The sequence below is a fragment of the Dipodomys spectabilis genome, unplaced genomic scaffold, assembly GCF_019054845.1.
Source record: "Dipodomys spectabilis isolate Male_0828 unplaced genomic scaffold, ASM1905484v1 ptg000019l, whole genome shotgun sequence".
Classification (NCBI taxonomy): Eukaryota; Metazoa; Chordata; class Mammalia; order Rodentia; family Heteromyidae; genus Dipodomys; species Dipodomys spectabilis.
In genome coordinates, this window is record NW_024870696.1 from 14,890,858 (window position 1) to 14,916,519 (window position 25,662).

The 25,662-nt window shown below is 37.9% G+C and overlaps 1 protein-coding gene across 5 annotated transcripts in view; it reads right to left on the reverse strand.

The window, feature by feature from the left end:
- Positions 1-2,395: 2,395 nt before the first annotated feature.
- Positions 2,396-25,662, reverse strand: part of Tdrd5 (tudor domain containing 5) — a 44,805-nt gene continuing 21,538 nt past the window's right edge. For 2 of the 5 annotated variants that reach the window (XM_042674677.1, XM_042674675.1), the window contains exons 9-18: positions 25,146-25,366; positions 19,677-19,889; positions 18,647-18,713; positions 14,885-15,085; positions 14,216-14,374; positions 12,427-12,585; positions 8,440-8,622; positions 7,684-7,827; positions 6,894-7,089; positions 2,396-3,332 (exon numbers count right to left, since the gene is read on the reverse strand). In XM_042674677.1, the coding sequence (XP_042530611.1) occupies positions 3,052-3,332; positions 6,894-7,089; positions 7,684-7,827; positions 8,440-8,622; positions 12,427-12,585; positions 14,216-14,374; positions 14,885-15,085; positions 18,647-18,713; positions 19,677-19,889; positions 25,146-25,366 (1,824 nt within the window). In that variant the 3' untranslated portion in view covers positions 2,396-3,051. The remainder of the gene's footprint in view (positions 3,333-6,893; positions 7,090-7,683; positions 7,828-8,439; positions 8,623-12,426; positions 12,586-14,215; positions 14,375-14,884; positions 15,086-18,646; positions 18,714-19,676; positions 19,890-25,145; positions 25,367-25,662) is intronic. The other 3 variants (XM_042674678.1, XM_042674676.1, XM_042674679.1) reach the window with 3 other exon arrangements.

Below are 25,662 nucleotides of genomic sequence, written 5' to 3' on the forward strand. Positions count from 1 at the left end.
GAAAATACATTAGCAAAGATGTATTAAGTAACATCAATGTTAGCAGGAAACTTCAGAGAGATTTCTCTAAGATGCTGGCTTCATTCCTCATGGTATTGCCCTCTTCTTCACTGTTGGCTGTTATTTTAATTATTCTATCCATATTCAAGCACGGAAGGTCTTTGGCATTGGTGAGGAGGGTTGATTTACAAAAGTTGTCCACTGTCAAATCTATTTTTTTGGACTAAACTATTAGATCCGTATCTTTGGCACATATCATTTCAAGCATACAAGATGGAGTTGCCCTATTTTGCTGTGGAAAAGGTCCTTGGATAGGAGTCAACAGATACAGAGAGTCAAACTCTGACTTTAGGCAAGCAAAACTTTCAGCCTTCACCTTTCCTCATCAAAACTCTACAGTTCTAAGTTTCAAGGTTAAGAATAGGTTAAATGCAGGCAGAAGACTTTGGTCATTTCTATGCCTTGAAACTGGCAGCTGGCATCATGGATGTGAGGTTCTGAGGGAAACGGGAGAGTATTAGTCTTGACTGTGGGCTACTGGAATTGTGCAACCTGAGTGGCTAACATTTATAAGGGTCAAGAACCAGGATATTCCTCTATGTTCTTACCCTGCTCCCTCTCTCTCAGGCTCTCATTTCCTAGCCAGCATTCCTGAGGATTTTCAATACTAAGTGCTCTTTCACACATGTTTAAAGGGTAGGTGTCAATCCATTTTTAGACAATAAAATGTAACTGTATGTAAACCACAGGGCATCTACATACTTCCCTCCCTCCCTTTTTTCAGATATTCTCATTATGTAGCTGAAGCTGGCCTGTAACTCTCAATCCTCCTGCCTCAATTACTGAGATCTGGGATTACAGGTGGTTTCTTCTGTACACTCATTCCTGGCCTTATACAGAAATATTATTTTCAGATAGCCTACTAAATTTGATGTTTTGGGTGAGTTAATTACCAAACAATGCCCACACTAGGGACAAAATAGGTAAGCAGGTTCACATAGTCAAAGCCAAGTAATAAAAATATATATGTCTGTCAAAGGTTCATTCTTAATTCTAACTTAAGATGTTGCGAGCTAACCACTCACCAATTTGAGATGGCTCTAAGATTCTCTACCCAACAATTTGCAAAAGAATAGGAGCCTGGAAAGCCCGAGTGGAGTTATTTCCTAATTTCTAACTTTCAGAATATACAATTAGTTCCTGTCAGGTTATAAATTCAATTGTCAGATTTAGGCCAAATTGAACATAGTGGCTCTGTCTATGGCCATACCACCCTGAACACGCCTGATCTCCTCTGAACATAGTGGCTCAAGCTTGAAATTCTACTTTAAAGAGGAATTTCAAAAGGCGTTATTTAAACATGAAAAACAGCATTTCATCTCATGAATATTGCATATGGTATTTAACCCTTTAATGACCATACCATTCTCTAATAACAGTGTTTGACAAATAATAAAAATCCCCAATGGGAGCCCACTGAAACTGTTGGAACAACTATTAGTGCTATATCCGGATACTTTATAGTCTTTTGTCAGTGTATCATCATTCTTATATTTATATATTAGACTGAAAAGTAAATCTGGAGTTTAGAGCTTAAACATTCTAAGGATTAAGAAGAAAATCAAGGATTTGGGGTTTGGCTTTATGATTACTTAACTTGCTTTGGCAAGTGTGCTTCTATATTTATTGCTATCCCATTTTCTTTCTTGGCATGTGTATAACAAGCAGTATTCTCATTTTACAAAAAGGAAACCAGGCATGTCACATTATATGCAACATGTTAGCAATTTTATTTTCTCCATGCCAGTTTCTGGGGCTTGCCCACATCTGTTCTGGATTCTGGCTGGCTAACTGGCCTTGAACTGCAATCCTCTAGGTCAGAGCCTCCTGTGCACAGTAAGAAATGATTCTATACTAGAAATAATCTTTATTAAAATTTGGGGATAAGTCTGGCATTTTAGCACAAAAACGTCCCTCAGTTTTACTTGTCTTTGATTTGTCAGTCTTTTGCACACTATAAGAACATGTCTAAAGCCAGGCAGGCGCTGGTGGCTCATGCCTGTAATCCTAGCTACTCAGGAGGCTGAGATCTGAGGATTGCAGTTCAAAGGCAGCCTAAAGGAAAGTCATTAAGACTCTTATTCTCCAATAAACCATTCAGAAAAGCGGTGTTGTGGCTCAAATGGTAGAGTGCTAGTCTTGAACTGAAGGGCTGAGGAACACACCCAGGCCCAGAGTTCAAGCCCTACCACCACCACCAACAACAAAAGTCTAAATGCTTAAAGAATACTACTGCTGCTGGGCATAGTGGGGTATGCCTGCAATCTCAGCTACTTGGTAGGCAGAGATCAGGAGAATTAGTATGAGGTCAGCCAAGCAAAAAATGGGACACCAATCTCAATCAAGATGGTTTTATTGTTTGTTAGTCCCCGCTGCACAGGAAGCATAGACAGGATTGTGGTGCAAGGCCAGCCCCACACACAAAAAAATAGACCCAATCTAAATAACACAAGCTGGAGGCATACCTCAAGTAGTAGAGTACCTGTGGTCATTAGTTCAAAACCCTTGTACCATAAAAAGTGACAAGCAAGGAATTTTAGACATGACTCAACTATGTCTCAGGTATTTATTCTGAAAAATAGCCTTTCTTAATTTTTAGGAATGGGGGTACAAAGTACATGGACAGGTTTAGTTGACATAGTTACATAGTTTGGTTGAAATAAATGGTGCTCTATGATAGAAAACCTAAGATTTTAAAGATTCAAACATTTTAAAGATTCAAACATTCTCTTTCTGGAGATAGGTAAGAATACTTTTGTCTTGCTAAATATGGATCACAAAACATCAGATTTTCGGTTTTCATTTATCAGTGATGATATGTACAAGAAACATTTATAGAAACAAAAACTCCTTTGAACTGTTGCATTAAAAATAAAGGTGAACAAAATCATACACAATGAAATAAAATCATGAAAATGAAATAAAAATCAACATCCACGCAGCTAAGTGAACAGCAAACTTAAACTAGAAGACAAAACCTCACTACAAATGCTATTTCTCTCCAGCCGCCTCCCTGCCCTGCCCCGCATGCTGCCACCCTTTCATACTAGGGTACCAGTGCAAGAGGCTCGTGGATGTAGCCAGCCGGGCAGCAGCTCCTAAGGCAGCAGTGGCTGTGCTTCGAGGAATGTAGAGCTTCTGAGAAATCTGGTGCGTGGGAGACAAAATCAGAGAGAGCTGGTCTATGCCACCTTGACTCTTGTCCTTGAACACAGTGACAGCATCATTACTAGAAAAATCTTCATTCTTTATGCTCCCTGGAGAGCTCTCCACTAAAAATGAGAGAAAACAGGAATCTTTTCAAGAGGTTTTCAAATCAGTCTTTACCAACATGTCGTACAGCCACCATCTGTTAGGTGGTGATAGCAACCAATAGCCAAGCAGAGAGGCTGAGCCAGAAACCAGGCAACAAAAAGAAACATGAATCAGAAGAGTATTTCAGAATTGTAATAAATTCATATCCAGTAAGTTCTTTCAGCACTGAGAAAAATGGTATCCCCTAGGCATTTCTTATTGCCAGTGGTTCCAATGAAAAGTCTCTCTCAATAAGAACAAAATCATACTAGACTGTGTACTAACAAGAACCAGTCATCACATTAAATTATCACCATACCACACACATTAGTGTGTAATGTAGAAATGACCAAGGAAGAGGATGTTATACATTCTTAGAAGGTGAAGTAGCTGGTCTGTGTGCCTGCCACCACAGTGAGAGGAGGAGGAGGAAAGTAGTTCTTCATCTAAGATAACATGCTTCTTATATTAGCTTGGCATAGTGGTACATTCCTGTAATCCCAAATCCTTGGAGGAAAAACCCAAGCTGAAGCAGGAGGATAATGACTTTGATTGAGCCAGACTTGGGGGGGGGGGGAGAGGGGAGAGGAGGGTACCTGCTTTAAAAGATTCAGCAACAGTGCCATGGCAAACAAAGATGGGCACTGCTGTCAATCTTAAAAACAGATTTCAAAACTTTAGAGCAGGGCTGGGAAGGTGGCTCAGTGGTAGAGTGCTTGCCTCGCATCGAACCTGGGTTCGATTCCTCAGCACCACATAAGCAGAAAAAGAAAAAGCCAGAAGTGGCGCTGTGGCTCAAGTGGTAAGAGTGCTAGCCTTGAGCTGAAGAGCTGAGGGACAGCGCCCAGGCCCAGAGTTCAGGCCCCACAACCGGACCCCCCCCCAAAAAAAAACCAATTTTAAAGCAGAAGTAGGCATAGTGCAATCCTTTATAGTTTTTTATGTTCAGTTATGTTCAGGATTTGTTCCATTTGTTAATGAAATTCTAAAGTACAAAACTAATGCTCACAGAGAGAAAAGGAGATATTTCTAATGAAAAAATGTAGTTTTATAAGAGATACTAGATGAGTTCATATTTTAAAAGGTATCTATCTATCTGAATGAATGGAAGCAAAGACAAATGGCCAAAATGCCTACGTTCAGCCAGGTTGAACAGGAATTGTATATATTCTCTCCCCCTACAGAACTAGGAACCTGGAAGGATTGTATGGAGCAACTTAAGACAAGTGGAGGACAGTAATGCCTAAGAGAAGGGAAACAAATTAGAGGCACCTTCACTTACTCCTAGAAAGAATGTTCAGGAAAAGAAGTGCAGGCTGAGTGTGAGGCCTTCCTCAGAAGACAAAGTTCAATATTCAGGGAGGACAGCTATCTAGAATTTGTGAGTATAAAGCTCCAGGAAAGAGCAGCTATAGAGGGCAAAGAGCGGGGGACCTATAGCAAGAGATCTTACACTTAAGACTGAGCAGTGATCTGCTTCCTGTGCAAAAAACTGCTCAGGCCAGCATAGGGTACCACCTCAAAATAGTGGGAAAAACAATTATAAGAACTTGCATCAAGCCCCAACCGTTTTGAATTCTCACCTACTACAGTGGAAATGACATGGTCATACATGTGACATCAAATCCCAACCAGTATCCTGAGAAACAGCAGTTAGTACCCAGACTAAAAAGTCTGTCCCAGTAGAGCCTAATTTAAAAAAAAAAAAAACACAAAGAATCTGGGCAGTTGTGGCTCACACCTCTAATCCTAGCTACTCAGGAAGCTGAGATTTGAGGACTACAGTTGGAAGCCAGCCCAGATAGGGAAGTCTGTGAGAATCTAATTAATCTCAGAAAAAGCCAGAAATGGCACAGTGGCTTAGTAGTAGAATGCTAGCCTTGAGCAAATAGTAGCTCAAGGACAGCGTCCAAGCCCTAGGACTGGCAAAAAAAAAAAATCCACAAAGAATCAAACCAATCGAGACCAAACTGCATGTCATTTATACAAAAATCTATTGATGCAGATAGGAAAAATGAAATATAATCAAAGCAGGGTACTACCAAGAGGGTGAAAAGTCCTAATAAAGCTTCAAAATATTTGAAGCAAAACCTTAGAAAACTGACAATCCACTATAATGGGAAAGTTCAACAATTACATCTTTAATACATGAGCAAAAGTTATATAGAATACAACACTATCAATTGATCGATCTACCCATTTTCAGTTTGTACATTGTTCTATAGAGCATGAAGTAATTAAAAAAAATAGAACCTGCTGAGCGCTGGTGGCTCACGCCTGTAATCCTAGCTACTCTGGAGGCTGAGATCTGAGGATTGTGGTTCAAAGCCAACCCAGGAAAGGAAAGTCTGTGAGACTCTTATCTCCGATAAACCACTCAGAAAACCAGAAGTGGTGTTGTGGCTCTAGTGTTAAGAGTGCTTGACTTGAGCTGAAGAGCTGAGTGGCAATGCCCAGGCCCAGAATTCAAGCCCCACACCCGACAATTAAAAAAAAAAAAAAGAACCTACTCTAGGCTATTAAATTCAACAATTAAAAGGGTATGAGAGAATTTTTTCTTTGATCACAATGAAGTTACTTAGAAATCAATAATTATAAAAAAGTAATGATTGACATCTGGGATGGAGAAAAGTATATTATTGGAAGGTAATAAGGAGTAAAGATGAATGGCAAGTACATGAAAGATTGTTATTGGAAAGTAATAAACAAAGATATGAATGGCAAGTCCACAAAAAGATTGTCAATATCATAGTAAACAAAAATACAAATTATAATACTGCTTCTGCCAAAATTAAAATAGATCAAAAATACCATCTGGTGGCTGGAATGTGGACCAACTGGAACTTTTACTTCTGACTGAAGAAATGTGAATTATAAGGCCATTTTAGAAAACAGTTATTATATGGTCCAGAAAATTTAGTTACAGATAAATGAGATCATAACATTTTGGTAAATGAAAGAAGCCAGACATAAAAAGTATTTACATGATTCTAGGCAGTGACAGGTTCAGAGGCCAGTAAATAGGTGGGGGACCGACTACAAAGAGGTGCAAGGGCACTTTTCAGGTTGCTGAAAATGCTATGAGCTATGCACTTGTTGAGAACCATTTGAAAATGGGCACATTTTACTCTATATAAATGTGAAACCAGCTATAAAAACAGTAGTGGCTCACGCCTATAATCCTAGCTACTCAGGAGGCTGAGATCTGAGGATTGTGGTTCAAAGCCAGCCCAGAAAGGAAAGTCTCCGATTAACCACCAGAAAATCAGAAGTGGCTCTGTGGCTCAAGCGGTAGAGTGCTTACCTTGAGCTGAAGCGCTCAGGGACAGCACCCAGACCCCAGAATTCAAGGCCCATGACAGACCAAAAAAAAAAAAAAAAAAGCCAACAACAACAACAAAAGATAGGTCTTAGGACAAATGTTTGTTAATGTCAGCAATCTTTCAAGAAATGTTCCGAGAAAGGTTAAGTGAAGATTTTTAGCAACACAGCTACAATGTATTTGTCAAGTGTGAGCACACAATTATATGTAAACCTACCAGATGGAGAGAATTTTTCTGGAGAGTCATCCATTGCAGGAGTTGAATTGGACAACTGTGTGGACAACTGACTGTATTTTGGTTGAGTCTTAATGTGTCTAGTTTCAAACTGGATCCCTTCTGTTGATAGCTGTGATGGGCTAAGAGAGATGTAGAGTTCCTCCAGTTTAGGCAGTGTGGAAGAATCCAAAGGACCCTTTTAAGTTTGTTACAAAATGGAGCAAAGAAAGTGACATGAATTAAGTCTTTTTTGTTTCCTTACACCAAACACAAATATTTTCATATAATAAAACTTTCAAAAAGCTAGATGTTCAGATCAAGCTCTTCTCAACATAATAACGTTCATAATAATGTTCACATTACAATATATGCAAATACAATACATCAGTGAGGGGCAGTCAGATCACAGAAATGATCATGAAAGCTACTTAGCCATAATTAAATGATCTAGAGAGGAAATGGTATAAGCTGTTCTGCTGGTTTCAAGATGTTCCTTATATATTTGAGAAACAAATGGATTTTTGCCATGGTTAATGCTTTCTGCCAAAACAGTATGGTACTGGTCTATACTGAGGAAGATACCTAAGTTATGGGAGGAACCTATTTATCCCTATGTGAGTTTAATCAACTTTTTAGTTCTGGGTCTAACACTATCTTCTGAAGGAGACAAACTATATTAAAATTAATTTAAATCCCATTATGTATTTTATGTATCAGTATCCTACCCAAATGCTAAGAGCCATCATGTTTACTCTGAAAACCATCACAGTAACACTCACTACATATTTACCATTTCAATTCTGGCTGTGCCAGTATTTTTTTCTTGAGCAGCCAGCCCTTCTGCTTTCTGAATTTCTATATTCATTCCATTAACAAGGCCTGAATGTTGCCCCGAACCATCCCATACATCTTCAGATGGAGAAAAACACCAGTCCTAAAGAAAGAAAAAAATATGCAACAATAAACAAGTAACAGTGATTCCCCAGCCTAGAACAGAATGACTTGTGCATGGAAGGTAATGTGACTTTTCTCATTGCCTTACTGTACCCAATATCTTAAGCCCTTGAGTCTAATCTCATAAAAATAAATACAGGGTTTACTACCACTTTTCTGCCTAGATGCTTTTTTTATGATTATCTAACACTTAAAAGGTACAGATAAATACTAAGGAACATTTCTAAGGCCTATTTCTTCTTTCTTATAACTGTAGGAAAGTAAGTTAAATTTCAGTCATACAGTTAGGTACAATTAGCAACTATCCTGACTACAGAAACTCCAAGAATAATCCAACAAAAATAAAATTAGAGAAAATAATTAAATTGCTAAAGCTCTGACTAGAGGTCAATGATAAAAATAGAAATCATTAACACTTAAAATGTCAACTATTCAAATAGTCTTTATTCTAGCCTTTACTACTGCCACTTAAAAAACTTTCATAAATTCTTTTTAATTATAGCCTGACGAATCCTCATAGCTTTCTCAAGGCCAATTAAATATGAATTTTCTTTTTCCCAGTATTGATCTGCTGTTATTCTTAGGATCCAACCTTCTGTGGTATTTCTTCACATGATGAGTACTGTTCCTTTCCAGCAAGGCTTGAGGTGAACAGATGGGGGACAGCAGCGTCACCTTTTCCCATTCTAGCCCGCAGTGGTAACCAGTTCTCATCCCAAATATCATCACCTGTGGTCACTGATTCCAGGCATGGCATTCCAGTAGGAATCTCATCCTAGAAGGCATCAGAACACAAAGGAAAACATGGTTTATACTTCTTATATAGCGTAGTTTAAAATTTAGGTTTACAATTTTGTCTCTTAGTAGGGAAGACAATATAAATACACCAAAGTGTCAATTGATTTAAGTTACAAACCCATGGTCAAAAAGGATCCAAAGGAAAAAATGCTATCTGCATCCTGGATATAGGAAAGCAAACAACTAGTTAAGGAAAACTCAGAAAGTGCAATAATCTAAATTCAGGAGAATTTTAGAAGTGAAATTTTTAGGAGTGCAAAAGGGAACTGGAAATTAAGAGCTGTACTATCTAGAGACAGCCTTCGCTAGCCAAGAACTCAAGCACCTACCTCTCTTCCAACTGTGGAAGACCAGAGGGCCTTCTGGAGAGTCAAAAGGTTTCTAAAGGGTAAAACTGAGTGTGACACAAACATAAGAAAAATTTTGGTTGTTACATAGTTTGCCACAGTGATGGAAAGCTAAGAGAAACAATGTAAAAGGAGAAAAAGTTTATTTTGCTTCATGCTTTCAGAAATTTCAGTTTCTGGTCATTTGCATCTATTGCTACAGCAAAGCACAATATACAGCAGTGGGCAAAAAACAAAAAAAACCCACCACCCTTCAAAGACATGCCCCCAATGAGCTATTCCCTCCAACGAGGGAATAGCATCTGAAAGTTTTTACCATTATATTTGATATACACTACGTAAAATTAAACTGCATAACTTGAGGGTAGAGATAGGATGGGAAAAGATGAGGAAGAACACCAGAGAGATGACATTAATCATGATGCATTGTGTTCATAACCTTACTTCTGGAATTGAAAGCCCTTTATACAGCTATTTAATAAAAATATTTTTAAATTACAAAAATATTCAGCCTCAAGATTTTCCTTCCTGCTCCAATCACTCTCCCAATTGAACCCTTCTGTCTGCAAGTTGAGCAGCTTTCTCACTGTACTTCATCTATTGCTATGTATCCACCCACAATCCTTTGTTAGCTATGTAATTTGTAGATAACTGGATTGCCAGATCATTTTTGTTTACTTGTTTTTATTAGTTGGTTTATCTTTTATTCTCTTTTGCTTCTCTTTCCCAGTATATCATTACCTAGACTTTTCTACCTATTTTTAACTGTCATTACCCTACCACCACCTTCTAGTAACTGTAGCTGCTACCTTTTCCTAGTCTTCTAATAGCACATACCTTGTGACAATAATAGGCCTATCCCCCACTCACCATTCCATTACCATGCTTATTATTAAAGGTCTTCTTTTTCACACACGTGCATGCACGCGCGCGCGCACACACATACACACACTTTGCTTCTGTATTTCAACATACTGGAACAGTAGTGATGATTTGTCATTACTAGGAACTGTTGTAATCTCAGGGTGTATATTATCTGACTTCCTCCAAGCTACGCTTCTTCTCCCTGAATAGCACATTGGACCCAGCACTTAATGAGGGTGGCCAAATCTTTGACTACTGAACCATGACCTCTCCCAGGATAGCAATAAGAATTCACCACAACCCTGTCACTACTCAATTGTATCCCAACACTAGGACATTTCCAACCAAAAGATCCTATGAGATTACAATCTCCCCCAACCCAAAACCTTGCATGCAAATGTATAAATACCAACATAGAAATACTAGTAAAACGAAAAAAAAACTAAGGAAACATGTCTCCTTCAGATGCCAACAATTTCACAACTAAATGAAAGTGAAGTGGATTAAATTTCAAACAATGTACTCCAAAGAATGACAAGAATGATAAAAGTGGAGTAATTAAAACGAACAGGTGACAGAATTACAACAAACAAATGAACTAGACAATGTAAAAGATATAGACATCCTGAAAAAAATGAAATTTTAAAAGAAAAAACCCTAATAACCCAAATACCTAAAATCTTGCTAGTAGATTAGAACAAGTTGAGGGGGCTGGGAAGGTGGCTCAGTGGTAGAGCGCTTGCCTTGCATGCATGAGGCCCTGGGTTCGATTCCTCAGCACCACATAAAAAAAAAAGAAAAAAGCCGGAAGTGGCGCTGTGGCTCAAGTGGTAGAGCGCTAGCCTTGAGTTGAAGAGCTGAGGGAAGGACAGCGGCCAGGCCCAGAGTTCAGGCCCCATGACCGGACCCAAAAAAAAAGATTAGAACAAGTTGAAAATGCAGAATAATGATAAATTAGGGAAACCAGCTTAGTTAAAACACAAAGGAAAAATAAATGAAACATGAAAGAGCTATGGAACAGCATTGAAAGACTATGAATTATGGGTATAGAAGAGATAAAAATTAGGCAAGATAGATAAGACAGATATTGAATAAAATTTTTCCTATCTTGAGACTCTCACCCAGGTACTAGAGGTTCTACAGAAAAAAAACACCCCAGGGGCTGGGAAGGTGGCTCAGTGGTAGAGCATTTGCCTTGCATGCATGAGGCCCTGGGTTCAATTCCTCAGCACCACATAAGAAAAAAGAAAAAAGCCGGAAGTGGCACTGTGGCTCAAGTGGTAGAATGCTAGCCTTGAGCTGAAGAGCTGATGGACAGGACCCAGGCCCAGAGTTCAAGGCCCCATGACACACGAAAAAAAAAGAAAAAAGAAAAAGAAAAAAAAACACCCCAGACAAATTAAAATGAGAACAAATAAAGAATATTAAGGCAGGTGCTGGTGGCTCATGCCTATCATCCTAGCTATTCAGGAGGCTGAGATCTGAGGATTGTGGTTCAAAGCCAGTCTAGGCAGGAAAGTCTGTGAGACTCTTTTCTCCATTAAACTACTCAAAAAAGCTAGAAGTGGTACTGTGGCTCAAGTGGCAGAGTGCTAACCTTGAGCAAATGAAGTTCAGGGACAGCACCCAGGCCCAGAGTTCAAGCCCCAGGACCAGGGGGAAAAAGAATATTGAAGCTGCAAAGAAGTGACAGGTTATTTGTATCAACAAACTTAATAGATTTCTCAACACAAACTCTAAAAGAGCAAGGTATATATGAAATGACATCATTCCAGCCCTGAAATATAATTACCAACTTCTAGTGTTTTGTTTTAGTCAGTCATGGGGCTTGAACTAGAAGGCTGAGCACTGAGATCTTTTGCTCAAGACTAGTCTCTACCACTTTGAGTCACAGTGCCACTTCTGGTTTCTGGTAGTTAACTGGAAATAAAGTCTCACAGATTTCCTGCCTGGGCTGGCAACCCCTGAGTAGCTAGGATTATAGGTGGGAGCGACCAGTGCCCACCTCAGCGTAGTGTATCTAGTAACGCTATCCTTTATAGTTGAATTTACACAGTCATAATGAACAGAGATTAAGTTGTAAGCATGTTTCCTCACTGAAGTTTTTTTGTATTTTGTTTTTTCTGTACAGTCCTGGGACTTGAACTCAGGGCCTGTTCTGAGCTTTTGGCTCAAGGCTAAGTATTCTATCACTTGAGCCACAGTTCTCTTCTTCCAGCTTTTTGGCGGTTAACTAGAAACAAGAGTCTCATGAACTTTCTTGCCCAGCTGACTTTGAACCACAATCCTCAGATATATTCGTTGACTTGACTCCCAGCTTCCAGCTTCCGAATAGTAACCTGCACATTGAAGCTAGATAATGCTTTCTCTTTCCTGTGTTATTTTGCATTGCTTTAGTCCTGGTGACTATCAAAGAGAGACTGTAATTCATCTTTGAGAGATGAGGTATGACACCAAAAGTAGTGGTACTCAGTCATTTTATTCTAAGTCCTCTTCGTTTATGAATTACTTATATTAATTACATTTTTAAAAATAAAAAAGATACTACCTTTCCCCTTTCCTTCTCTTACCTCATTGTCTTCCTTCAGGTTGTTTGGCTCCAGGATGGCCCACTTAGGATCTTCTTCACAGCTCTTATGGGTTTTCAATGGATTAAACTCAGAATCATTTAATAGTTCCATTGGCACAGATTTAAGGTCACTTAAAGACTTTTCATTATTAACATCCTGCTAGTAGCACAAAAGAAAAGTTTTGTTTTCAATATTAATGCTGTTTCCAAGCTCTATGTATTTATATATTTTAGAGGGTATCTTTTACTTTAGTTCATAAAAATGTGTGTTATTCTAATTTATCATGACCCTAGGTTTCCCATCTGTTAAAGTATTTCAGGCATTTTTTGAGCATGTATTACCAAATCTCTTAAAGGAAGTAAAAATATAAAGGAAAAGCAATCAGATAATCACAGCGCACAGTCTTCTGAGTACAGTCATCATAAAGATATGCTCAAAATATTACTCAGAGAGAAGGGGAGGTGGTTGAGAAGTTGCAATGAAGAAGATAATGCAAACTGGAAAGACACTTAAAACACAGGAGGAGTCATCAGAGGACTAGGTCTACTACACAAAATGCAAACTGAGGTAACAGAAGAATTTTCTTTCTTTTTGGTGGAAAGGGTAGTCATTTCTAGGATTGAATTATGATTATCTGAAGGTATCAGATAAGGAAATACTCTAAAAATGTTAAATTCTTAAAAAAGGTTAAATTCAATTAACTGAAGAAATATTTTTCTTTAGCAATGATACTTAAGTAAAATTTGGGCTTGTCTGATTTCAACATTAACTAGAAATCTAAAATTCTTATATTTTGATATGTGGCAGGAATAGTCATATTTTATTTGTGATAAGGTTTTTTTGATGTACTGCCCAAGTTGATCTTGAGTTTATAATGCTCCTGGGATTACATGTGTCCTTTACCAGGCCCTAGCTCACACTCTGTCTTGACATTTTACCTTTTATAATTAGTATCTACTGAAATCATACTAATACACACATATGTAATTCATACTGAACATTAATTTTTATTTAAAGAACATACAATGCTTTGTTATATCAACAAACAAAATATTCTTGGACCTCAGCTACCAGTATCTTTTGTCCTAAGGAACACAAGACTCAAGAGGATTGATTTAAAAAGTGGCATGCTGGACAAGCACAGGCCCTAAGTTCAAATGCTAGGCCAAAAAAGAAAAATAGGGAAAACAAACCAGAAACTGGTCATAGTGGTACCTGCCTGTAACTCTAGCTTCTTGGGAGGCATACTTAGAAGAGTTCAAAAACAAGATATAAAAAGGAGAGTTCTGAGGAATGGTTCAAGAGGTAGAGCACTTGCCTAGCATATCCAATGCCATGGGTTCACAGCATGCATGAAAGAAGGAAAAGCACATAAAAAACCCCTGAAGTTTTTACTATGGTGTCACTTTCCCTTTAGCCTGGGTGAATTGTTATGAAGATTAAATTAGCTAATATATTGTGAATGTATGACAATGCCAGTGATGTAATATAACACATCATAATATTACTGTGGAGGGAGAATTGGCAACATTTTACATGACACAAACAATAGTTGAGGAAGACCCTGGAGTAGTATAGAAGAACACATGCAGGAAACAAGGGAATTCAGTATATGGCAGGAGGAAACAAGACTAATGAAAAGGTTAAAACCAGCAATAGTGACAGACTAATTGTTCCTCTTGTGCAAAAGTCCCAATATTTCCTAAGTCTGGAAAGCCTCAAATCTCTCATATATAAAATGACCACTATGCTTAATAACAGTAATTATAATATTTGTGAAACCCCTTACCAAGGTATGTAACATGTTATCTTTGGTTTGTGGACTTTTCTCTGGGTTCTCCTTTAAACAGCGCTGCTGGGAAGGATAACCCAATTCTGTCAAGACCACATCATCTGGCTCTCTACCGGCTTTCGTATATAAAGCTAAAGGGTTTAAGTTTTTGAAACCCTAGGATTAAAAAAAAGGAATAGTATTTAAATTACATAATCAAAAGAGAAAAGGTGAAAAGGTTAACACTTCATAGAAATTTTCAAATGCTATGAAAGTTCATTATCTTCTAAAAATCTCATAGAACATTTCTCCATATTGAAATGTTTTAGTTACAAAAATTAAGACCAATATGTGTAGTGATGTAGCTACCACTCTCAATAATTGCAAAATAAAAGCTCTTCTTCTCTAGTATATCCTTAACTAGGGACTTTGGGATAAGAGAGTATTTGGTCATTTGTTTAATATAAACATATTCACCTCTAAAAGACAATTAGTCAAATTTTTTGCAAAATGTTCATTTATGGTCATCTGAAGGTTAAGTGATGCTTTCCATTAAAAAGCACAAAGTTAATACATGTCTCTAACATTAAAGACTAAGTCAAATAACCTTCTGTACTAAAATTCTCTTACATCCTAAAGTGTTTGAATTAAATAAAAATATGTTAAAATACATCCAGACTGCTCTACCTTAGAAGGTACATTTTCTCGACATATAATAGCATGGCCCTCTGTTTTTAAGACATGATGGAAATAGATGTCTTCATTTGATGATGTATCACAAAGAAAAATGTTTAGGATTCCATCTATGTATTCATTCACCACTCCCACTAATGGCTTCAAACCACACAACTTCTGGAACTGCAAAATAGCTTGGGATGTCCAGTGTTCCTGAAATATCAAGATATTTCATTTAGGTTATACAGTAGATCTAAGCATGAATAACAGTAGTCACTATGAAAATGGATTACTGGGAAGCTAAAGCTTTAAGTGGAAAAATAAAACCATAAAATAACAATAGCACATATGATTTGTTGAGTCAGACTAGATTGTGGAAAATTATAATCATGTCATGAGAAACTCCCATTTTCAGAATTAATGAGCTGGATCATGAGACCGATCTTCCCACAGAAATAAAACCTAAAACTTCTAGGTAAAGTGTTTTTAATGTGTCCCAAAACTAAAAACTGGTAAGTTAATAACAAATTATTTGGTTAGAATCAAAGGTAGGACCTATTTTACTGTAAAGTCACTTGCTATTCTAGGCAAATCTAAACTTTGGTTTTGGTTCTATAAAAAGTTATCCCATACTAGACCATAAATAAGCTACTTTATGTTTTCAAGGGCTGATATTTATCTAGTGATTCATCAATAAATCAATAATTTTAAATTTAATTCAATAATTTGTTTAAGTCAATAATTAACGGTTGAGAAGTGGTCTTGTGAACTTTCTGCCTAGCCTGGCTCAAACCACATTCTAGCTGCCCAAGTAGCTGCAATTACAGGTAAGACCCACAGTGCCCAGCTAAAATTAGAAGAATATTTCAACTAAGCAGTAAAATGTATTAACAGAAAAACTACAACATCTACCAAAAGAAAGGCTAGAAATTAAGAATCTAAGTTTCAATATTGGAAAAAGAACAACAAAGAAAGTAAATAATAAAAATAAGACAAAATGCAAAACACATGCTTCTAAAAAGGACAAGAATAAAAAAATTTTTTTTTGCTTTTTGTTGGTTGTGGGGCTTGAACTCAGGGCTAGAGCTCTGTCCCTGAGCTGTTTTGCTCAAGGTTAGTGCTCTACCACAGTGTCACTTCTGGTTAATTGGAGAGAAGAGTCTCTCAGACTGTTCTGCCTGGGCTGGCTTTGAACTGCAATCCGCAGATCTTAGCCTCCTGAGAGGCTAGGTTATAGGTGTGAGCCACCAGTGCCAGGCAAAAGTTGATTCTTTAAAAAAGCAAAACACAGCTGGGTACTGGTGATTCACACCTGTAAACTTAGCTACTCAAGAGGTTGAGATATGAAGATCTTGGTTCAAAGCCAGCTTGGGCAGGAAAGACCTTGAAGACTTTTATGTCCACTAAAAACTACAAGACAAACCAGAAGCGGAGCTCAAGTGGTAGAGCACAAAAGCTCAGGGAAAGCATCTAGGCTCTGAATTTAAACCTCATGACCAGATCAAAAAAAATGAAAGAAAAAGATAATCAAAATGGCAAGTAACACTCTTTAAATCATAAAAATAATGGCACGTAACACTCTTTAAATCATAGAAATGAGAAATGATACAATTAAATAGTATTTGAGATATAAAAAGAATGCATCATTACAGGTGTAGACATCAAAAGTATTGAAAAAGGGTAGGGTGCTGGTAGCTGATGCTTGTAAATCAAGAACCTGAGATCTGAAGATCATGGTTCAAAGCTAGTCCAGGAAAACAAATTCAAAGGACTCTTGTCTCCTTTGAGCTAGCAAAAAAACAGAATTAGAGCTGTGGCTCAGGTTGTAGAGTGCCAGCCTTAAGCAAAAAACATGAAGCTTAGAGTGCAAGCTTTAAGTTCAAGCTCCAATACTAGTACAAAAAAAATACACTACAACAGACACTATCCAAAAGGGAAAAAAAGCTGGGTGCAGTGGCACACACCTGAAATCCCAGTACTCAGGAAGCTGAGGCAGGAAGCTGGCAAGCTATAGGCTACTTATGGTGACACAGTGAGACTCTGCCTCATACAAACAAGCCTAGAGGATATTATCAACAACTTATGCCAATAAAATTTTAAATTCAAGACACATTCCTTTAAAAATCATTTCAAAAAGGAAAAGAAAAGATTCTGTATATTTGTTGTTTCAGTGCCTCAATTATTAGGCTATTCATGTTATTACCAAGTTAAAAGTTAGACATTCAGTGTTTTTCAAGTTGGTAGTATTTGTATTTCTTAAGTTAATAAATGGCATTAAGACTTTTGGGATACATACAAATCAACACAGGATATACACTCCAAAATATGAGGTCATTATTTTATTTTTAAAAGTTGTATGTTTCTTAAATTCAGAGTACATAGAAATAATCTTTTTTTTTGGGGGGGGGGATCCAGTCGTGGGGCCTGAACTCTGGGCCTGGGCGCTGTCCCTCAGCTCTTCAGCTCAAGGCTAGCGTTCTACCACTTGAGCCACAGCACCCCTGCCAGCTTTTTTCTTTTTGCTTATGTGGTGCTGAGGAATGGAACCCAGGGCCTCATGCATGCAAGGCAAGCACTCTACCACTGAGCCACCTTCTCAGCCCAGAAATAATCTTTTTATTTGCCCACATATTAACCATTTTCCATAATCTTCATTCCTTCCTATAGATGTCAGTTACCATCTGGCTCGGTTTCATTTTCTTTCAGAAATGCAAGAGATTCCCTTAGCATTTCTTATACAACGTATCTTTTGTGTGGCACTGCTGAGGGTAACTCAAGGCCTGGCACATACTGGGCAAGCAATCTAACACTCACCAACCGTGGCCAGGGCCCTGCCCACTGCCCTCCCACTTTTTTACTTACAGCCATGTACTATATAACTACATATACCACTTTGGTTGATGACATACTACATATATAATCGTGTTCCCATAGATTATAAGGAAACTGAAAAATTCCTATTGCATAGTGATGTTGTAGCAGTGCTAGCACATTGTAACACGATATATTATTCATGTGTTTGTGCTGACATTGTAAAAACAAACCTATTGCACTGCCAGTTGGACTGAAAAGTACAGCACTTATAGTTATGCATAGTATATAATATTTGGTAGTTATTGGGGGATGAATTTATTTCTAATTATTCTATATGCCAAACACAATTACAATTTCTCCAATTTGTAACATTTATGCTATTCTACTTTGCCTGGAATGTCTCTTCTGTGTATAGTATTCCTAATCTTCCAAGTCCCACTCAAGTGCCAACCCTTTTCTGAGACCTTCACTTAATACGCTGTTAATTTTGCCTTCAACAGAGTTAGGCATGATTTCTTTAGGTCTTTCTAATCACTGTAAAACCTCTATTAGAGAAAATATGGCATGGCACAATTTTGTGTCCATATCTACCTTGCATCCTCAGGATAATGATATTGGGGGAGGGGGGCTGGTCCCAGTGTTTTGTGTGGTTTTGTTTTTTGGCCAGTCTTAGGGCTGGGCACTTTCCCTGGGCCTTTTTGGGCTCAAGGCTAGCACTTTACCACTTGATCCACAGAGCCTCTTCTAGCTTTTCTGAATTGTTTATTGGAGATAAGAGTCTCATGGGGACTTTTCTGCCTGGCTTCAAACCACCATCCTCAGATCTCAGCCTCCTGAGTAGCTAGGCATGAGCCACTGGTGCCTGGCCCAGTGTTTTATTTTTGTATCTAAGAACTCGGAACTATTCTTGACACACACTAGTCAAATGTCTTCTGATTAATGGGAAACACGCAAACATACCTCAATTGGTCTCACCCAAGCCAAAGAACAAGGGATAGCTTGAGCTGGAAGCTTTGTGTAGCAGCACCTACAGTAGAAAACAAACATGACAAAGGAGGGGGTAACAATGCTCAATAGAAAATGTACTCATTACCTTACTCATGTAACTGTAACCCCTCTGTATAGTATCTTTACAATAAAAAATATATATTAAAAAACATGAGCTGGGAAGGTGGCTCAGTGGTAGAGCGCTTGCCTTGCATGCATGAGGCATGGGTTCCATTCCTCAGCACCACATAAGCAGAAAAAAAAGCCGGAAATGGTGCTGTGGCTCAAGTGGTAGAGTGCTAGCCTTGAGCTGAAGAGCTGAGGGACAGCACCCAGGCCCAGAGTTCAAGCCCCATGACCAGACCCAAAAAAACAAACAAACATATGAACATTTAATATGTGTTTAAACTGAATTTTAGGGAATCTAAATCATTTAATGACTTGTTATTTCCAAGTATTTAATTCATAAAATTTACAATTAATGCCCTGCTAGTTATCATGAATCATGCCTAAATGCTAGTTACTAGGGAGGTAGAGGTAGAAGGATTATGAGTTTAAGGCCAACTAAAGTTAGCATTGAGACTCTATCTTCAAAAGAATAAAAAAGGAAGGGTCTAGGAACATATATTAAGTGGTAGGATGATTGCCTATCACATATAAGGCCTTGGGTTCAATCCCTACATTGAATCAAAGCCTTGTTCTTTAAAGCAAACTTAAACTTTTAAAAAACACAGTAAATGCCTTACAATGCAATTAAAACACAGGTGTGGACAGTACTACTTTCATGCCATACAAATCTCTTAGCATGGTTCAGTTAAGAGACTGAAATTTATTCTTATGGTCAAGTAAAAAAAAACATAAGACTATAATCTGTGAAATTAAGCAACTAGTTGCTAACTCTCCACTAAGAGGGAAAGGTAGGAAGGATGGAAGGGAAAAAGATAAGGAAAGTGCAAGCGAGATCCCAGCTCCAGACTTTCAACACTGCAATTCAAAATCTTACTTGAGGAACCTCAGAGAGGATTTCTGAACAATTCCAATATTTCCAAAGTCTGGGTAGAACACTTCAACTTCCTTTTTACCAAGGATGCGATGGATAATAACTCGATACCACCACTTATCCTCAGAAATCTTTACACAACAGAGATGTCCTGGTTGGATAAAATATTCTGGCATGATGTATCGATCAGAAACCAGCTGGTTGGAGTAACAACGCCTGTAGAATACCATAATAGAGAAACCCATGGGGAAGAAAAAGATTAATTTCTATTCAAGCATCAAGAACAAAGTCTTAATAAAGCAAAGAAAAAAATCTTTTTTTCTGATTTATTAATGCCAGTTTTCTTATTCAAATCATTCATCAATAAACTTCAAAGAGAAAGGATGAAAATTATACACTCATTTTCTTATCTCACATTCTTTGAAGAATCCAGGTAGGCGACTCATGTCTATAATCCTTGCTACTTGGGAAGTAGAGATCCGCGAGATCATAGTTCGAGGCCAACCAAGGCCAAAATGTTTGTTGAAACTTGCTTCCCAATCTTAACCAATAAAAAAAGCTAGACATGATGTTGTACATCTGTAACCCCAACATTGCAGAAACAGGAGGAACATGGTCTCTAGGACAGCTTGAGTATAATGGAAGATATTATTGGGGCTGGGAATGTGACTCAGTGGTAGAGTGCTTGTCTAGTATGCATGAAGCCCTGGGTTCAACTCCTCAGTAACACATAAAAAAGGCCAGAAGTGGTGCTGTGGCTCAAGTCAGAAACTCGAGCCTTAGGTTCAGATGCTGACCTCATCACTGACAGGATGTGCTTCAGCTTCCTTGTTGAGTCTGGAGGCAATAGTAAAAACTGTTCAAATGTGTAAAAATTTAAGAACTGAATATAGTAAGCACTCAAATACTATTGCTGCATATCATCTCATCCATTTTTACATCATCTACTACCAATAATCAATTTATTTTCACTATAGAAAACCTTGCATCCAGGGGCTAGGAATGTGGCTTAGTGGTAGAGTACTTGTCTAGCATGCATGAAGCCCTGGGTTCGATTCCTCAGTACCACATACACAGAAAAAGCCAGAAGTGGTACTGTGTGGTAGAGTGCTAGCCTTGAGCAAGAGAGGCTCAGGGACAGTGCCCAGGACCTGAGTTCAAGCCCCAGGGCTGGCAAAAAAAAAGAAAGAAAATCTTGAATCCTAATCTTCAAAACTTGTTTTGGCAGACATGCTAGTGAATACCCAATATCCACTGACTTTTTTCTTAGTAATAAGAAACCCATATTGAACTGAATATATAACCATTCAGAATTCTCAGGATATAGGTGCAGCGATGTGAATACAAAGTTCTAACCAACTGTAACAAAAAAGCGTATATAGTTAATGGCAAATTACTGAAAAAATTAAAAATTTCAGGTTGTGCCTTTCAAAGAAAAGGTATTTCAAATAAAAGAAAAGGTAGTATTTTTCTTCTTCCTACTGTCTAGAAGGAGCCAGTGGGTATGTGGCAAGCCACCCTGAGAACCATGTGGATTGGCAGTACATTGTCTATCACATGGTGATAGCAAACACTTGAGTCCTTGACATCATAGAGCTACACATTAGCCTGTACCACTTCTATTGGGGCTACTATGGGAAGAAGAAATAAACTTTTTTTGATGTTACTATGATTATGTCTTTGTAACTATAGTAGCAACAAATAGCTAGACACAATCCTAGAGTCACCTATTTGGTGCTGCTTATTTTAGAGGTACCCTGGCTCAAACCTAATCATTCTCTAAGCCAACAATTCTCATATTCTTTTCTCCCCCCTCCTTTTTTTTTTGTCAGTCATGGGGGTTGAACTCTGGGCCTGGGCACTGTCCCTCAGCTCTTCAGCTCAAGGCTAGTGCCCTACCACTTGAGCCACAGCGCCACTTGCGGCTTTTTCTGCTTATGTGGTGCTGAGGAATCAAACCTAGGGCCTCATGCATGCAAGGCAAGCACTCTACCACTGAGCCAACTTCCCAGCCCTCTACCTTATTTTTCCCAACTCCATCAGTCACCTATTTTACTTAGCTAATTTCTCTCTAGTTTATCTCTATCTACCAAAAATGTCTATTTATAAGTAAATTACAATATAGCTAGAGACAAATGTATAACACTACTTCAAGGATTTTTACCTATCACGGGATTCTCTGGAACATAACTGCTGCAATAGGTGAGGGATCACTGTACACAGCAAGTCAGAACTCCTTATAGTATTCAGAATTTACCTCTACCTAGCATTCCAGTTTCAAATTCAGTCTGTTCCCAAGTACTCCTGACACTTCCTGCATTTGTTGTCACAAAGTGCACCACTCCTTTGCTAATAATGCTGCCAGTCCCAAGCCTCAGGCCCTGAACAGGCCCTGAATGTTCACACCTCAACTAACACACTCATTTGTTTTGGAACCTTGCTCAAACTTTTCCTCTGTGAGGCTTTCAACCTTGCCCAGGCAAATCTACTGTGGCCTCCAATATTCCACTTAACCCCTTACCATGTTCACAGAAGCCAATCCATGACTTACAGTGCCAAAAACATCTCATCCTTGAGCAATTATATTATTGAGAACAGCAGTGAACATTTGAGCTAAACTCTTAATTCCCATAACTCTGCAGTAGATACTAGTATCATCCCACTAAGAAGATAAAGAGACTGGGTCCAGGGAAGCCAAGTAACTTCAAGGTTACAGAGATGGTAAGTCTGCCTTAAAATGTATTAACTTGCACAAATAAACTGGAATAAAAATATATAACATAAATTATACATTATATAATATGGTATATACTATATGTTATATATGTATATATTACTGAGTATTATGTAATTAAAGTATGCCCCAAGTTCTTAGGCCTGAATTCAGGACTTTGCATTCTTGTTTAACTTTTTTCACTCAATGCTGACACTCTACCTCTTGCTCTGCTTCCACCTCTAGTTTTTTGTTGTTGTTGTCTGCTGCTTAATTGGAGGTAAGGGTCTCACAGATTTGTCTAGCGTGGCTAGCTCTGAATCCCAATCCTTGAATTTCAGCTTCCTGAATAGCTAAGATTACATGTATGAGCCACTGGCACCCAGCAACAAACTGTTCCTGACTATGATGCAATATAAAACTCAAACATTTTTCACTGGACACTATGTTGAAAATGAACTACAAACTTGGTAGGATGAAAGGGAAAAACTGGGTGAGAACAGGGAAAAGAGTGACATTTTTCCATAAAGAATGTACTCTTTACCTGACTTACATTAACTGTAACACCTCTGTATATCACCTTTATAGTAACAATAAAAAATTAAAAAATCAGACATTATTTATAAATGCAAAATTCCAGATCTTACATAGTTTTTCAGCAGAGAAAAAGAAATGAATAGCAGCAGTTTCTTAAAAGTGTAGCCCATAAACCTCTGGGACCTGAATACCTTTCCAATATCAAAACCATCTGCATAGTAGTATCAAAATCTTATTTGTCCTGATTGCACTATTCTGACATTTGCAGTGATAGTGTAATTCATGAGGGTCAAACTCTAGCTGCCTTAGCTAAATCAAAGCCTTAGCATCAAACTTATAGTCACTTACTTGTCACTGACTCACATTCACTGACAACAAAATACAGCCAATGTTACTTTCAATGCCCTTGAAAACCAAGTAAGAGGCTCATGCTGTAATCCTAGCTACTATTGAGAACAGTCTGGGCAAAATGTTTGATAATTCTTTTCTTAAACAATAGCTGGATACAGTAGCACATGCGTGTCATCCTAGGTAGGTAGGAGGTTGAGATTAAGAGTATATCTGTTCCAATCTAGCCCAGGCCGCACCCCACCCCCTGCAAAAAAGTTCTTAAAACTCTATCTCAACAAAAAGAGCTGGGCTTGTAGTACATGCCTGATACTGCAGCTACAGTGGGAAGCACACATTAGAAGATTGTGATCCAGGCCCGTCTGGATAAAAAAGTGATAACCCATCTCAAAAGTAACAGCGCAAAGAGGGCTGAATATGTCTAGTGGTAGCGTAGCTTCCTAGCAGGCACAAAGCCCTGAGTTAAAACCCCAGGAGTAAAAAATAAAATGCTTATTAAATCTTGCCAAGTGACCAAATTTTCAGTATTCTCTGTGACAAAAATGGAAGTGCATATACTTTCTAAATTATCTCAAGTCATGAGATAAGCCAGTCATGATCTAAACTAACCTTTCCTTTTGGATAAGGGAGAATAATTTTAGTTGGAAGATTGCTAGCCACCTTTTCTTTTTCTTTAATTGAACAGCAGTTTTGCTCAAAGGAACCACTAACAAACTATGATAATTCAGAATAAGGTATTTGACACACTCTTTAAGTGAGCCTTGTTATCAACAAGTAAATTCAAACCTTCAAATCAAAATCCAGATTTTGGAATGTTCCATTTAACATGGGCTATAGATTCCCAAAAGCTCAGGAAATAAGTGTCTTGTTTTAATAATGTGTGTCAACATTTGGAAAATCTGCATAATTCAATAATGTAGTATTTTACAAACGACCAATGCATAATTTTATAAAATTACACATGGATCAACATTTATTCAGAACTGGTTTCATTTGAGCCTATACTCAAGTAGACTCTTAGATTGCTTAAATGCTCTATTATTGCCACATTAAAAAAATCTTAATTTAATGATGTGTGTCTCATTACTAGAGCGTGAACTCAGGGCCTTGCACTCTTGCTTGGCTTTTTTACATAAGGGCCTACCACTTGAGTTATGCTTCTGGATTTTGCTGGCTAACTGGATAAAAGTCTCTTGGAGTTGTCTGCCTGTATGATTTCAAACTGCCATTCTTATATCTCAGTCTCCTGAATAATTAGGACTAAAGGCATGAGCTACCAGCACCCTACTTATACTTTAAGCTCAAGTTTTAAGAGTCTCAGACTTTCCTGCCCAGTTTGGCTTCAAACCATGGACCTCAGATCTTAAGCCTCTTCAGTGGCTAGGATTACCATCATGATCCACAGGTGTCAGGCTAGTAAACAGTTAAGTTTAAAATTTCACATGACTGTTTGCAGCATGATGATTGTGCAGCACCTGCTCCGCCAGGATGCAGATCATCCCTTTATCCATGCTATACATTCTGTGATAATTTATGAATTAGTCATTAAAGGTATGTGTACTTTAGAAACTATTATTTATACATAGGGTTTTGTGTAATACACAACTTAAGGTACTTGTTCAAGGTCTTGAAACATATCCCCTGCTAAGAATATCTCAATGATTGTATAGTCGGATTGGAAAAATGTGATTTTTTTCTTAAAGGTACGTTATTTATAATAACACATATAGGTTCTTTTTTGACATCTGCAGTCTCAATTTCTGCATAATAAATATCAATAAGCAAAAGATTTCTTGAATCTTGTCATTTTTTTAAGATTCAGAGATTGATTAGTGATACATAGAAAAGCATATTGAAAAAAACAAGACTCCTACCGCATTTCAATCATCATGTCCTCAAGTAACTCTGATGAATCTCTGCTATAGATTCGAATGTAGAATTGACTAGGAGAAACAATATATTCCACAAAGACTCCTACAAGAGTGCTGGTATCCAGTGGGGGAAGTTTGCATAATTTCTTTTCCCGGGCAGCATCTGGTGGAATATCATGATTTGCGATTGCCAAGTTGAGCTGTGATTTGTCTGCTTCTACTTGCTATCAGTTAAAGAAAAAGAATAAATTATATCTTTGGGTGACAGTCAAACCTTGTGCCAGTTTTAAAGGTACTTAATGTCTTTATTAAAATTATTTGAAGTTATAAAATGCAAATTCTTGTACTCAGAACAGATTCAGAATACTTGAGAATGGAGCTTATGAGTATAAATTTTAAAACTTCACAAAGTAATTCTTGCTCATTTGCTTTATATCCTAAGAGAACATGTTCAATGCAAAATTGACAACACGATACTTCAAATAACCAGACTGAATAAGGAGGATTGTCATCCTAACCC